Genomic DNA, 16,992 nt, shown 5'->3' on the forward strand with positions numbered 1-16,992 from the left:
ATATGAAAATAAAGAAAAATAGCACTATTGTGAATAACATTGCAATTTATAATAAGAATTTTCTATTTTAATGTATTTTCAAATGTCATTTATTCCTGTGATGACAAAGCTTAATTTTTCTGCAGCCATTACTCCATTCTTCAGAGTCACATGATCCTTCAGAAAGTATTATAATATGCTGATTTGCTGCTCAGTAAATTATTACAAGTTATTTCTTGTTATAATCAATGTTGAAAATAGTTGTGCAGCTTAATGATTTTGTGGAAACCAGGATACTTTGACAAATAGAAAGTTCAAAAGAACAGCATTTATTGCCTCATACTTTTTGTCACATAGACTTTACTGTAAATCTAATCTTGCTGAATAAAAGTATTTCGGTTGCACTTTATTTTACAGTATGTGTACTAACATGTACTTATAGTGTACTTACAGTGTATTTATCTAAGAAAGTTCTGGTAATACAAGGTAACTGCATGGGGTAAGGTTAGGTTTAGTGGTAGGTTCAGGGTTAGTACCTAGTTATTACATAGCTATTGTAATTACTATAATAAGTGCATAGTATGTACATGAGGAACAGGACTGTAAAATAAAGTGCTACCAGTATTTCTTTAAAAGAAACACCTGGCACCCGAAACTTTTGAATATAACTGTGCATGTAAACATTCTTAGTGATGGTTGTGACTGGATGTTCCTCGCTCCCCAAAGATTCAAAGCAGAAACAACGAATAAACAGTGAATGTTACTGCAAATTCCCCGCTTGGCTGCTCCTCTATATTCTTTAATTCAGACTCGTCATCAAATCACTATGGAAACTACAGCAATGACTCTATTTCAGGTATCAGATATGACCATATCAGAGACATTAACTGTATTAATTCCCACTGCAATATAGATCTTTTTCCTCTCAAGAAGTTTCTAGTAGTGGATTGAGTTTACTGACCTGGGCGAGATGTCGCAACCCTGCTGCATGAAGGCTCCGAGGGAGAACCAGAGACTGTTGAAGATCCCAAATTCATTGGGGGGCTGGTCGCTTGGCAGACCGTCAGTGCCCTCCTCGGGCTCCTCGGTGTGCCACTCGTACGGGCTGAAGCGGCTGACCAGGAAGAGCACCACGCTCACGCCGATGTAGGCGAACACAATGCACATCCAGATCTCGTAGGCCAGCGGGTCCAGGAAGGAGAAGACTCCCGGTTTGGATTTCTGGGGCTTCTTGATCATGATGGAGATGCCCAAACTCATGAAGGGTTTCGAGAAGTCAATGACCTCCTCCCGGACCAGCGTAATAGTCAATGGGGCCACAGCGATTTCCGCTTTCTAGAGCAACATAAATTTTTTTTTATAATCTTTAATCACTTCACAATATGCTTGCTTACAATAAAATACACATAATGGCATTGCTAAGTTTATTAACTGAGCCATTTGATTGGATAAGCCAACAGTAAATAGTTGCATTCAAAGCTGAGATCTCATATTTCAACATTATACTTCAAGGAGAATAGAGTGAATAAAACGAGAAAATAATGCATTATTCCCACCTCTTCTAACATCATATTATATAACTTCTCTAATTGAACAAGGCTTTGCATATTAATGCCAAAAAATCCAAGGAGTTAATCCAAGAGGCTTAATACTGAGGTTTGGGGGAGAAGGATAAACTAATCAATGCAGAGAGAGAGAGAGAGAGAGAAAAAAAAAGATGTTTACAGCAAAAGACGGGCTGCACATTTTGCTGCATGGTAAATCCAAAAACTAGATTATTGTTGGTGACTTAGTGACACTTTAGACCATGGCAGAACTGCGCAAGACTAATCCAAAAAAAGAAATTAAAGTTTCTCATAACTGTTTGACACTTTCAAGAGGAAGAAATAAAACTTTTGGGCGGTGTGTTTTCTGGTACTCAGCAAAAATCTACAAGATGACAAGCACTGGCTGTACTGTATGTAGTGCTCATTAATAAACATCAGACTCTGAAAGGTTGGTCTTTCTTTCTTTCTCGGTACACCAGACACAGAACTAAAAGTTTACAATGAAAATTGCTTAGATTTTTAACTCAAATTCTCACAAGGCATTTCTCGAATACTCCATGTTTAAAATCCATACATTGAGTATTTCCAACTTGTTACATGTAACGGAATTACATAATTTAATTACAAAATAAATGAAACTGTAATCTTTGACAGTTACTGAGAAAAAAAGTGTAATTAAAGTACTAATGAAAATGATAAAGATTGATTTCTTTCCCAAACTGCATTCCCTTAAATATTAATTTAATTATCTAAAATATAAGACACCAATATTCAGAACTTTAGAACACAGAATAGGACATGTTTATATTTTATTTAGGTTTATGTATACGTCTATATTTTTTAAGATTAACAGCCCCCCCCCCCCAACAAAACATTGCTAGATGCCAGTGTTTCCTGTCATATCAATGCAAAGATTTAAAAAACACTATCATAACCATTAAAGTATATCTTATTAATTTTTATATAATTTTTTTTTTTACCTTATAACGTTCTAAATGTAAAAAGAGGTTTAAAGTCTGATTTTGTCGTGGCTGTGCTTACATGTTTTTGTACAATCTTAATTCAAGTGATGAAGGATTTTGAGAAGCATGTCATCTATAAATCTCATGCACAAGTCAGAAAGTAAGAGGAATATTATTTACCCCGTACACCAGCTCCCCAACCATCCCATTCCAGATCTTTGTCTCTGGGTCACGAGCTCCATACTTTCCATCAGGCACGATGGAGATCTTATACTTGAAACCAATGTGTTTAGCAATTTCATATGCCAGATCCACGCAGTATCCCTCATATTGCTCGTTCCCCTCGTACATCTCCCAGTTCTTCTTCAGCATTACATAAGGCCCTTCCTGAATAAACAAAACAACGAAGTACTTTCAATGGGCAACATGCCACACTTTTGTAAACAATTAAAAATGAATAAATATCCATGTTGTTACATTTAATTGGTATTCTATATTCTAAATATGATGTATTGCATAGTTATAGATGAATAAAGCTGTTGTAGAAGTGGTACTAAAAATAATTAGAGTCATTATGTGAGCCTGTGGCTAATTGATTTGCTATTCAAATGCTAGCCACAAGAACATATTGCTTTTGTTTTAAATTGACATGAGTCAAAACTCTCCCACATAAGACCATCAAAACCAAGGATTTTCAATTTCAGGGATTAAGGTTTTAACATTTAAGAAAGGTTGTATGTATGAATGACACAGTGTTCATAAAAGCATTCATATATATACTATAAAGCACAAAGAATGTACATTATGTGCTGTACATTATTCAAAGCAATGATAACTGACCCATAAAAGTCACAACCACAATTTATTACAATTGCATGCCTTTATCAACATCTGAACAGCAAACTAATACTGCAAACCTGTCACACGCAACGAAACAGAACTTGCTCTTATGCTATCGCTGAAGAATATAAGGGATCACAGTTCAGAGGACAAGAAGGAACATTTGTGCAGGAAAAAGCCACACCATGAAAACAAACGGTAATTTTAAGTCATTAATCAGTATGATGTACTGTCATAACAAACCATTTATAACACAATACAGGTGCTTTACAGCAGCAAATAAAAATGTTTACTTACAAGGTGATGGCAGAACATTTACATAAAAATCCAGAAAACCTGCTTCCCTTTTGCAAATATTTTCTAAGCCATATGGCTGGCCTAAAAGGATGAAAGGCAGAAAGCCCAGTAGGGAGAATTAAATACTTCACACACAGCAAATAGAGCTCTCCGCACTGAATGTCAACGCAACATTCGTTTCATCTCAAATTTGTTTGATGTATGAGAATGCAACCTTCTCCTAAAATCGTTTTTACAAGCACAGGGCAGTGTTGTTCCTGGTCAGTGTTAATAAAATAACAAAAAGGATCTAGCATTCGTAGCAGGTAATGCATACATTTTTTGAATTTATGCGCATATCTCAAAATGCGCTGAAAAATAGGTGGCTAATGATCAATTTCTTTTTTTGAGTGAACTGATGATGAATTTATATACAGTATGCTATATATATATAAAACCTGCATGCAATGAAAACCTGGGTCTTCTGTGATACGTTGATTTGAATGCTAAAGTAAATACTTTGTTTGGCTTCCATGTGTCAGTTTTCCAGTTCTGGCAGCTCTACAGGTATTTTCCATTCATGATTGAGTTGCTTATTAGAGCTTGTCTTTATCTTCATCCATGGCTTGATTTCTCATTGTGGCTTTATTTTGGCTCAGGTAGAATCATCCATGTTTTTGCCCTCAGTTCTGATTTGTCTCTCTGTCTCTCCGAGCTTCAGTAAGCGCTTGATTTCACCTCTGCAGAGTCCATCAGCTGTTCAGTTTCTTAATAAGGGGTTCCTCACCAGGGGCTGAAAAGAGGAGGATTTGGCTTCAGGTGCGACACTCCAAAACCTTAGCATTTAGCAAATATATGCCCATTACATCCTTGAATCAGTGCATATACATGGACGTCATTTAAGATCTCCAAAATGTAATTCACAATGGGTCCCATTCATGCAGTGTTTCAATTCACACATAAGAATACAGTTGACAAAATGAACAAAACAAAATACAGCGAGTCTAAGACACCAGTTCTGGTAACTCTGACAGTACGTGAGAAAGGCAGATGATGCACATGGCGTGTTCACGATGCCATGACAGCACTGTTGAAAGATGCTGTTCAGCACACATAAAAACATTTGGGTTATCTGAATGGACAGCAGTATGACTGACAGGTTACACAGAGAGAAAATGCGCTTTGATGAACTGCAGTTTCTGCAGTGTTTGCAGATCAGAATCTTTGTGTGTGCAGGTTATGAAGAAATTCAACGCCATTGAGAAATGTTCATTTTTTTCACCATGTGTATGAGAGGGGCTCTTGGTAAATGGAAGCTTTCAGATGAAGGACAAACACCACACGTTATTTTACTGTAAAATGCAAATAAAGTCTCAGAAAATGATGCTACTCACCATGATAGTCGTTACAATCACGGTTCTGTTCTCCATGCCAGACGTTTCATTGGGAAGCAAGGCTTGATCCTGGGTCAGAACCAATTTATCAGCATCATTCCAATATCCAATCTGGAGATGGGACAAAGACGAGAATGAGACTCCAGACCCAACTGAGAGCAAATGAATATATGCAAGCTTGCCCATATGGGTAAATGTGCGGAAAGTATTTCGTCTATACCGTGCTAAACAGTCACACTTTATTTTAAGGTCCAATTCTAGGTATTAACAAACCATTAACTACGACTTTTGATTGAATAAACTCCTAATTTGGTTCTTATTAAGAGTTAGTAAGGTAGTTGTTAAGTTTAGATATAGGGTCAGATTAAGGAAGTGTGATAGAAGAATATCAGAATATGTGCTTGATAAGTGTTAATAAACAGCCAATAATTTAATAATAGGCATTCTCATAATAGTGAGAATCATTCCATATACTAAAGTGTTACCTGCTTAACTATTTATTTTTCATCTTTATACTTTTCTATATTGCCATTCACATTCATTTTAAGGACAAATTTTTTTTTACAAATATATTACAATATCTTCTTTTGGGTTTCAAAGAAGAAAGTAAGTCATATGGGATTGGACTGACAAGCGGTGAGTGATGACAATTTCAATTTTTGGCTAAACTATCCATTTAAGACTTATTTCAGAGAAAGTACACTAACTTTTAATTTTTTTATTTTTTTTTTTAAAGAAATTTATACTTACTAGTTAGAAGAAGTGACAGTAAATATATCTATAATAGTGCGAAATAGTAATATTTCTATTCCATAGACCATATAAAAAATAAATCTGTTTTCAACATTGAAAATAATAATAACAAATGTTTATTGCTGAAAATGAAGCTTTTTCATCATATAAACTGAATTTCAAAAATATAAAAATGGGATTCCTTAATATTTCTGTTATTCAAATAAATGCACAAAAATGTTTATAAATCTTACCAACACAAACGTTTGAATGGTTGTAGTCTATCTTCAATATGAGTGTATTCTGGGTTAAACTGACAGATTTACTTTGTTTTACTTCAAACATCGCCAAATTTGTTAGTATGTAGATGATAAAGACGAATGTTGTTATTTTGTGTGGTCTAAGAGCATGGTTTCACTGTGTGTAAGATTCTGCTGTGGGCTGATAAACTGTCAGGCTGAGGAGAAGCGAGCAACGGCATGTGCCCATGTCCTTACGAGACCCAGATGAACGGGAAAAAGAAGAGCCAGGCTACAGCCTAAAGCGAGGCTCACGACCGGCTGATAAATGAGTGCCAAACCCTGGCGGCTCGTTCCTGTGCTCCCCTCCTCCTCCTTTCCCCATCACTCTTCCTCTGGTGCACTGCTCAACAGCAGCCAGGAGCCGCCACACTCCATAAAGCACGCCAGAGGCAGAGGGCTCGCCATAACTTTAGAAGAAGGTGTGTGACACGAGACTTTACGGTATGTACATAGCTCTGCTTCTAAAACCACCAGACCATTCAAGACCGAACTTTGTGCGTTATTTAAAAACTGTACATTTGGTTGTTATTAACTACAGTTTTGCAAATAGGCTGAGAACAGACTATTTGAAAATAAACCCACTCTCTCATTTTTATGCCCCTAACACTGAGACTGTTTTTTAGCTAAATATAATTTGTACAGATTTATTCATTTGATTTCCCACAGGGGCATGACGGTCAGAGCCTGCTTGTCAAATAGCCCACTCGCTCCACCAGCTAACGTGGGTAGAGAAAACACTGTCTCACAGGAAATACTGTGTGGGAGCTTTGGTAGAAATAACGACCGTTTCTGTAAAAATTATCATCCATCATTTGTGTGAGTCTTAATGACTCATGTGGGTTTATAAGGCAGATAAAATGGCTGTAAAACACGATTTTCACCATGTAAAGAGATCCATAAATGCATGAAATGGGAATGCGGTGGTGAAGTTCTGTAAGAGACTTACAAGATGTTACATTGTACAAAAGAAAAGGATGACTATAAAATAATAAAGACTCATCAGGGTCTCCTGGGATTGTTCTCGCAGAATTGGCTGCATCAAGTGAAGCACAGAGCGTTAAGCACATCAAGAAAGACAATGAATTACACCGAAACGACACTTGACAGATGTAGAGAGACAAACCGAAAGCAAAGCATGATTATGCTGCCTCAGAAGCAAAGATAATTCTACTGTAGACAGAAAACACCCAGACAAGCACTTTTTAAGACAGACATACAATATCAAAGCGGAAGAACTACCAATGCTTGATATAAGAATGTCTTCTTACCCTTCTGGGGCCGTTACTTTTTAATTCAAAAACATCCATAGTGTAGTTGACTCTGCGCCCGTAGTGGTCGAACTGGACATTTCCTGTTAATCCTTGGAGGCGCACCTGGATTGCAGTGAAAAACAATATAATTACAGGTTATCCAACCACTGCAAAGCTACCCCGATACACTTTCATTTGCACATTCACTTGCTTTCTTGAACTTTAACATCTCTTTCTTCTGGAGTTATCACCCCACAACAGTGTTTCTCAAACGGGTCCATCTAAAATAGACATAAAATCCTTTTAACCATGAACAAAAATCGAAATATCTGAAAACCCATGTAATATATACAGTGTAGCCAAATCATCAAGCAACTAAACTGTTGAGTTTGCATCAGGACTAAATATAAATACACAAAAGGATCATAAATTCTGCCCGGAATCTTTCAGAGACGAGGCAGCAGAGCACTGTTAAATGTATTGTTAAATAGAGAGATAAACTCAAATTTATTTCTTATCTATCTGTGTATAATTAAAAGCATTTAAGTAATTTCCTGCTGATAAAACACTCATGATTTAGTTATTTATAATATTTTTACATGTTTGACATGTACGTCATAATCACTGATGCTAATATTAGCTTTATTTTTTAGATTACTGACAGTATTTACATATTACTGTAAATATCAAGTATTGTTGAATATTAATCAATCTTTTTCATGTATTTGTTTGTGAGGTGGGTTGTTGGGGTCTGAGAACACTTTGTGCTTTATAAAAATTGACTCACATTTCAAATTTTTCTTGCTCTCACTGTTTCTCTATCCGTCTTGATTTCTGTCTCTCTCTCGTATTCTGGTTCTCGATTTCTCTATCCTTATAGTTTCCTCTATTACACCTTTCCATTTAACCTGTCATTTTCTAAATTCCATCGATTCAAATTTGGGCATTTCGCATTTTTCAGATTGTCGATTACTGTTCTGTTTAGCCCCAGCCCTCTCTCAACTCACAGCCTTGTTTTTCCACATTTATTTGTCTTCCTTCTATTGAACCTGATGTGGGACAGTCACATTGACTTTACTGTGAAAAAGGCTGAGCAGAGGCTATATTTCCTTCACCAGCTGAGGAAGATATACTTGCCACAGGAGCTGATGAAACAGGGCCATTATTTAGTCTGTGCTATGTTCATCTATAACTGTTTGGTTTGGTTCAGCATCCAAAACAGACACCATAAGAATACAATAGACAGTCAGGACTGCTATGAGTATTATTGGTGCCCCTCTACCCAACTACAAAGAACTTTACACCTCCAGAGGGAGGAAAAGTGCCAAGAAAACTCTCAACTGTTGCTCTCTGTCCGGCGCTACAGAGCGCTGTGCACCAAAACAGCCAGACACAAGAACAGTTTTTCCCCCCAGGCCATATCACAACACATAACACACCTCAGTACTGCACATATGTAAATAACTCATTGAATCTCATCTGTAAATAGCACAATTGCACATTCACAGTTCTGTCCATGGACATTTTTCCTTTTTCTGTATATTTTTATTACTATTGTTATTAGCTGTGCACCGATATATATCGGCCAATGATTAATGCACATCTAGTCAATAAAGTCGGTTTTCTAATCAGCGGTAAATAGCTTGTCAGTAAACAATGGCATTGTGTAGTAACAGCTTCTCCATGTGAAATCATGCACCTGATGGAATTTACCACTGATTAGATAACCAGCTTTACTGACTAGATGCGCATTAATCATCAGACGATATATATTGGTGCACCCCTAATTGTTATCTATAATTTATTGTCTATTCTCTCATTTTATGTATGTCTGCATTTTTTTTTTTTCATATTTATATAGTTTGTATTGTACCAGAAGCTCCTAACACCAAGAAAAATTTCTTGTTTGTGTTAACACACTTGGCAATAAAGCTCTTTCTGACTCTAATTTCTGAAACACTGCACAAAGCACTTTTTCCCCATCTCATATAAAGCCTGCGTTTGCCCATCTGTGCATGTGACCTGTTTGAGTGTGCGCTCCATGTCGATGCCCTGGTTCCAGGGGGCAGCAGGGTTGGCCAGGCAGTCACCGGCGTTGCCCCTGCGGGAGATGTCCACCTTCTGTCTGCGGAGGTTCCTGAAGGCTTCTGCCATCACCATCACTCCGTCATATGTAAGAGCGGAAGTGTACTACAGAAAAAGAGGGTCATGGAAAGGTCAATATATACATGTACAGTAACACTTCAGTGCTGCTTTAAAGGATCATATTGTAAACATTACTTGGCTAGTTAATCAGGGCCAAAGTCGGGGGATATAGGAGAAACAGTATGTGGAAAATGATGTGTTTTTTTAACGTTTAAAATGCATGAACACATTTCATTACACCAAATACACCAAATAATGTTCTTTTTTTTAGCAACATCATATGACCCCTTTTAAAATAAAGAACAAACTCTTAATTATTTTACTATTTTACAATATCAATATATTTTTGATAAAATTAATGCAGCCTTGATGAAAAGAAACTCCTTCCAAAAACATAAAAACCAACCCTATATTTTTGAATATATATATATATATATATATATTGTATATAAACATCACACAGGTCTTTAGATGTGAAACTAACCAGTGTCGACATATACAGAAAAGTGAATTAAACTGTTTATTAGTCACTATGCAAAAAAATGATAAAATAAAATACACTGCAGATGAATATGGAATTTGGAATTTGACCAACCAAAATCAGTTACTCCAGCATAATGTTATTCATAAGTGCTTTGCATATTCACTTCAATGTCTGAACTATACCAAAATGCTGTTTATTAAACATCAGTCAATCAAACTGACTACATTAGATTTACACTAATGAACGCCATTTGTAAGGGCTGGCGTCCTCATGAGCAGAGTACATCCAAGTGGAATCACAGGGGACAGTGGTCTATGTTTTGCAGCTGCATCAAAGGGGGTGGGGGGGAGGGGGCAAGGCAATGGACAAACCAAAAACAGCAAGAGAAAAAGAGAAGAGCACATGCTTGACATTGCACATATTAGGAGCAGACCGAGCATGTGAAATCAGTGAGCTCTGACACAGTAGCTGTGAGGCGCTTCCTGTTCAGTCTCTGGTGGGTGGGTGGAAGTGGGGGGAGGGCTGGTCAGCTGCTTTTGGAGGCTGCCCTGATTGCAACAACAAGTGGCTTGTCTCACTGAGATAAAGCGGCACGGAATGAATCACTGCAGGCAACGCACTGTATTTTTATAAAGGAAACATGCTCGTGTCCTTCAGAGGCCTGATGCTTCGTGCCCTTGTTTTTCATCTGCTTTTGTTTTTCTTATTTCTATTTTAGAGAGTCCGATGTGGTTTATTTCATCACACTGAGTCAGACGAGGTCACCTGAGCTGAACGAACATATACACTCACTGTTACAGGAAAAATACCCCTGTGTGTTCAGAATGTCCTGCTTGCTTGATGGCTAATGGGCGAAAGAAGCCACTCTGGCCGTGCTGTGAGATTGTTTTTGGTATTCCATCAGCAGATCTCTAGTGTGAGAGCTGGGACTCTTTGTACCGTTACAAACACAACACAAAACACACAGAAAGGCCCCTGGGCTACAATGGCATACAGGGAGCAAGAGATGGAACGACAGAGTGAGTTTGAAATAGAGAGAGAGAGATAACAGGAGACTGAAAAAGGTATTTAAAGGGATAGTTCATCTAAATTTATTATAATTTTTTTTCCGTAATTATATGGTTACCCTCATGTCATTTCAAACCTGAATGCTATTGTTTTTCTACATGTATGTCCCCTACCCTTAAAAAATGTGGGTAAGATTTTTTAATGTTTTTAAAAGAATAAGTCTCTTATGTTCACCAAGAATGCATTTTATCAATCAAAAACACAGCAAAACAACTGTGCAGCGTAATATCATGATAATGTTTTTTAAGGATTCTTTGAATAATAGAAAGTTCAAAAGAACAGCATTTACTTTGAAATATATAATAGATGTCTTTATGGTCATATTTGATCAATTTAATGGGTCCTAGCTGAATAAAAGTATTAATTATTTTCAATATAAAAAAAATCTTACTCACCCAAATTTTTTGAATAGTTATAAAAGCACCATAAAACATTTTAAAAGCCCTTTTGTGAAGAATGTGAAGAAATTTGGGTCACTGCTGAGTCACATCAGTATGATTCGTGAATGACTCAATCTTTTCAACAGAAAAAATAATAAAAATCCAGAAATAGGTTTGAATGATTTGTTTATGAATTCATCTGCTCCGGTTCTCATTTTTACTTTTTTGGTAATTTTTAAAGAACTAAATGGTCACTGTGTGTGTGTATATATATATATATTAATTTAACAGAAATTAATGTCACAAAGTAAATAATTTCAGGATTATAATTTTTGAGTGTACTATCCCTTTAAGGCAATGTTTTTAAATTGAGTCTACCCATTGTTTCATGGCCCGACATTAATTATCAAAGATAAGAGGACTATCTTTTGACTCCCGCAGGACAGAAAGGAAGTACTGCAATGGTTGCAGTTAAATCACTCCGGCTAATGCCCTGTGCTCCCCTAAGCCCTAAAAACACACTGATTGATCCCTGGAGATGGTGTGTCCTCACTAGACAGTGCCTTCGGGACTCTTCTGATAGCCTCAGCAGGAAAAGCTAACAGCTCTGAGATTTTATGAGGTTTTGGGGTGTCAGTCGTGCTGCTGTCTGAGAAGGGCTTATGGGAGTAGCTTAAAGTTTTTGGGATGAAAGACAGAGCAGCAAAGTCGAAATACCACAGGGCGAGTGTATATGTGGACAGTGTACGTGATGACATGGTTCGACCACAGCATCTCATTTACACCCGACAGTGTCCCTCCCCAGCATCCTGCTCTGGCCAGCGGTGTGCAGTGAGGAGCAGCTGTCTGGTAAAGCGATGTCCCCTCAGGGCCACGCCGAAGGGATTTCCGTTCCTGTGGTGCATCACCAGGCGGGGATCAATGCAACCGCCCTCCAAAGAATGTCATCCTCATCGGGCCCCAAGGGGAAAGTGAGTCTCAGCAAAAACGGATCAACAAAGACCTTGCTTTCACGACGCAGACACGAACAGGCATATCAAATCACGAGCAGGATTCGTCTGGTGAGACGAGGATGAATGAAGCAGCTTATGATAATGTCGGTGTATAATTCACAGTAGGGGTCGAAGTGATGCGGTTTGTTACACAGTGTTTCTAAGTTACTTCAATACATCAGCACAGCTTCTGTTCGTGATATTCCAGTTCTAGCATAAAACGTGCAGTTTGTATTTCTTGTGACTGTGCATATGTGCCATTATGTCTTTTCTTATTCTATCAACCCCTCCTTCCATCCATTCATCCTTTCTTCCTTCATCTCTCCTTCCATCCATCATTTCTTTCCTTTCTTCCACAAACCCAACCTTCCATTCTCGCTTCCTTCTTTTGTTTCTATTTTTTTCTTTCTTCTATCATCATCCTTTTTCCACAATCCCAACTACTCTCATCTACTGTATCCAGCCTTCATTTTGTTTTTCATTTGACCTTATATTTATTTTCCCTTCCTCCAATAAACCCAACCACTCATCCTCCCTTCCACTGTCTCTATTGCTTTCCATCCATCCATCCATCCATCCATCCATCCATCCATCCATCCATCCATCCATCCATCTATCCCTTCCTTTTTTCTTTGACTTTTTCTCCACCCACCGATTCTTCTTTCTTTCAACATCCCTCACTTTTTCAATTGTCCATATTTCTTTATTTCCATAATTATTTCCTTCCTAAACCCGTCTGTCTATCCCTCCCTTTGTCTATATTTTTTTTCTTAATTCCCTCCTTCTACACATTTTTTTCATTGTTTTTTGCTTACATTATTCATGCAACTTTTCCTTTCATCCACCCACAATATTATCCATCTTTCATTTTTTTCCACCCAGTCATCCTTCCTTTCATCCATCATCCATCCTCCCTTTCTTTCTTCCATCCTTCCTTTCTACCTTCTACCATCCAACATTCTCCCTTCCTTGGTTACATTATAAATCTATCTTTCATCCATCCATCCTAATTTTTTCCTTTAGCTGACCCACTCATCCAAAATGTTAGATCTTTCTGCCTTACTTAACCTTGACACACACTTATAAAACCACTGGATGTGATAATCAGACTCATTCTGGAGATTCAAGTGTTTTCTCAATGTGGCTGGCTGGAGGGACTCAAACAGGGTGTTTATGCATTTATGCTAATTTATCTGACTTCAAAGTGCTTTCACACTGGATCGGACCATGAGACGGTACCTTGGGAGGAGCGTCAGAGCCGGGATACTCGCGCTGGTCCAGCTTGTTCCATCGCTGCATGAGTTTAATAACCATGGGATTGCTGAAGTCCACCAGCTGAAAGCCTGTCACATTGGCTCCCCCATGCATGAAACGCTCCAGATTGATGTCCTTAAAACCCTGCCAGAGCAAAGAAGGGGAAAGAGTAAGAAATACAGAGCGCGAGAGAGAGAAGGGGAAAGAGAGATTATTAAAACGTAGTTGGCAATGCAGTGCTACGATAAGCGAAATTCCACAAACATTCATATCCAGCTCGCCTCTGTGAGCCAATTCCGTGCACAGCCAGAGAGCAGCGAGAGAAAGCACGCTCTGCAGCTCCCAGCATCATTAAAACACTGTCACCACCGCTCACACTGGAATACAAATTAGTCTCTCAAATTGACGCATCTTGCTTAAAGAAAAGCAAGGATTAAGAAAGAACAAGAACTAGGGAGGACAGGAGACACAAAGGCCGGGACAACTAGAGAGAGAGAGAAAGACCAGTAGAGTGGAGAGGAATATGTGGAAAGTAAGACATAAAACAGAATAAGAAAGGAAGACAAGCTGACAGGGACAATAAGGCAATAAAGGAATACAATTTAGCTCACCAAATTTGCCATGATGTAATGGTAGCCTTTGACATGCTTGCCGACACTCACAATCTGCAGAGATAAACCAGACATTGCAGTGAGAGCAAATCCTAAAAGCAAATACAGTTGTTGGCATTCACCCAACATATGAATACACAGCGGAGCTGTAAGCCGTTGGGAAAGCAGAATTCCACTGTTATTAATTATTTCTAATGAAACAAGCTGCCTTTTCCCATACCATTTTCTAATTTGAGGTATATTGAAGCAAACACCAGCAACGATATCTTAAAATGATTTTGACAGCTACAAAATGGTGCAAAAGGAAATATCAAGAGACGACTTTGCAGGGAATATATAAATATGCCATTCTAATGTGTCATTTCTGCAACTGAATCACTTGAGGAAATCTGTTCTTTGTTCCCTTAGGACCTTGTGCTTGCACATATTTAATTCTGTTTAGTTAACCCTGATGCACAGTACAGTTTATAAACATAAAAAAAAAATTGTACCATTCTGGGTGTGATGTTGCATTACCTTTGACCCTGTCCCATAATTTTTCTATGACTTTGAGTTCTATATGAATTATATTTTACATAAAAAATAAATAAACAAACAAAATAGCTCCAGAATATCTATATATATATATTACATGTTATATATTATACAATTACATGTTTTAATACAATAATTTATGCATTTGGCATTGCTTTTGACTTCACAACCATCCTCTTATCTCACCTGTTCCAGCATGTTGTTCAGTCTCTCTGCCTCCAGGTCTATAACAAACGTCTTTTCCTGCCTGCGGTCCAGGTCTTCCAGAAGCTGCCGGTAACTGGCATCATTAAAATTCTCGACACATATGGCACTGACCTGCCAACTGTTCTGACCCGCCTTTTCCATGATAGCCTGCAGTATTGAATACCCTATGACAAAAAAAGAGACAGCGAGGCATTTGATCAGCGTGTGCATCAAACCACCAAAGGCTTAAACCATTGAGCCATGGCTCTCATTTATTCAAAAAGAATGTGATTTGTGGCATTGTCAGTGAGTCATTCCTGCACCAGTGCGGTACTCTCTCATCTGCAATGGCAGGCCTGTGAGCGATCACATGGCGCAGATCGTAGAGCGCTGATACAAACCTCCTGTACTTCCATGCAGATTCATTTTAGGCCTCAATCCTCACAAAGCTTATAGTCCCAGAAGCCTCAACAGTACACAGAGAAATGGACAAATACATCACATCACTTTAGTTGCATGAAACGAATCTCCTGCATCCTTAAATTAGAAGCCATCATCATGCAGCAATTCACATGACGGTTAAATTTGAAGTCAGAAAGAGCTGCTTTTTGTCACCTTCTCCGAGATGTGTTTGAGGCTTCCTGAGTGCTCCATTACGGCGCTTGTGAATCTAGCTACTGGCCTCAGTGCTGCTTGTACTAATCAGACAGGGCTGGTGTTGGATATGTTAATCTAGCTGTTTGAAAAAGGCACTCGGAGCCTCTGAGGCCCACTTGACTCCAAGATGAGCAGATGTCCCTGTAAAACGGACCCTTATGGTCACAATCAGAAATTGGCAATGCAGCTCTCTCGGTTCCGATATTTAATGGATTAACCTGTGTTTGATCTGGCAACCCTTTTCTCAATCAGGTGTCTGTTCGCTACCTGCTTCTACCTTAAACTGCCAAATGGGGTGGTATTTATGCTAATATCTAAATAAATGCGATCTAAACTGATGACATAGGAGATGTCCAAAATAAACAAAGAAAGAAAAAAAAAACTGAAAAATGTATTTCGTTACATTGTGTAAAAATGAATATTCTGTCATTATTTACACACCATCTTGTCATTTCACACCAGTATGTCTTACTATTTAGTGTTTTTTTTATATTTATTTTTTTTCATTCACTGAAAGATAGACAAATGAGCGAGATGTCATTGACCCACGTATTGCAAGCGCTGAGACAAGTTAAAACTGCATTAAATCCATTTGTGTAATTGGCAGTTGCTTTTATCCAGAGCGATTCAAGGTACATGTTTTATCGGCATGTGTGAAAATCAAATCCACAACCTTGATGTATCATTCTCATACCAGTTAATCTACAAGAACATTATACATTAAATGCTGGCTGAGCAACCACAGTGTTTACCAATGCCCTGATGCTCCCAGGATACGTGTAACATAAATAGCTATGAATTAACATATCAAAGCACTGTACATCATAGCTGATGTGGACATCTTAACATGCCAGCATGTTAAACAAACAGCAATCAGTCAAGTAGGCTGATTACATACACATACACATTTACAAGCAAACATGCCCAACCGCAGGAACTAAACCCGCTTGGCTCTACACTCTCAATATCTGCAGACACCTGCAGTATCGACCACTAACTCTGCCATCTAGTTCAGATCACAGCCTCTGCTGCTAATAATTTAAGCCCCCCAGTGGAGAATATAGCTCTGATTTAGCTGATAAATCAGTTGCTTGGGGTTGTCATGTGAATATGTGAATATCCAAGTATGTGCAAGAACCAACCGGAACCAGAATCAGCATTAGACCTGCCAGAATCCTCCCTTCCCCCTTCATTTCCTATCCAGCCCAGCAGGGGGAAGCAACCCTGTGAGTGAGTGTGTGTGTGTGTGTGTGTGTGTGTGGTTGTCAGAGATAGAGAGAAGGGATGGAGAACAGACCATGAAAATGCAGTGAAGTGCCAACCTCTTACACTAAACCATTCATCATGTCCACATCCCGCTCAGATTGTATCTGCTCAGAAGCTCTCTCAGCACACTGGG

At 38.3% G+C, this 16,992-nt stretch overlaps 1 protein-coding gene across 4 annotated transcripts in view; it reads right to left on the minus strand.

Moving 5' to 3' along the window:
• The window catches only part of LOC127986459 (glutamate receptor 4-like), an 85,021-nt gene that overhangs the window by 17,960 nt on the left and 50,069 nt on the right, over nt 1–16,992 (minus strand). For 3 of the 4 annotated variants that reach the window (XM_052588726.1, XM_052588725.1, XM_052588727.1), the window contains exons 4-11: nt 14,937–15,121; nt 14,217–14,270; nt 13,591–13,749; nt 9,305–9,472; nt 7,301–7,405; nt 4,999–5,109; nt 2,669–2,875; nt 941–1,314 (exon numbers count right to left, since the gene is read on the minus strand). In XM_052588726.1, coding sequence (XP_052444686.1) covers nt 941–1,314; nt 2,669–2,875; nt 4,999–5,109; nt 7,301–7,405; nt 9,305–9,472; nt 13,591–13,749; nt 14,217–14,270; nt 14,937–15,121 — 1,363 coding nt within the window. Of the gene's footprint in view, nt 1–940; nt 1,315–2,668; nt 2,876–3,333; nt 4,398–4,998; nt 5,110–7,300; nt 7,406–9,304; nt 9,473–13,590; nt 13,750–14,216; nt 14,271–14,936; nt 15,122–16,992 lie in introns of those variants that run through there. The other variant, XM_052588728.1, reaches the window with a different exon arrangement.

The sequence above is a fragment of the Carassius gibelio genome, chromosome B21 (assembly GCF_023724105.1).
Source record: "Carassius gibelio isolate Cgi1373 ecotype wild population from Czech Republic chromosome B21, carGib1.2-hapl.c, whole genome shotgun sequence".
Lineage (NCBI taxonomy): Eukaryota > Metazoa > Chordata > Actinopteri > Cypriniformes > Cyprinidae > Carassius > Carassius gibelio.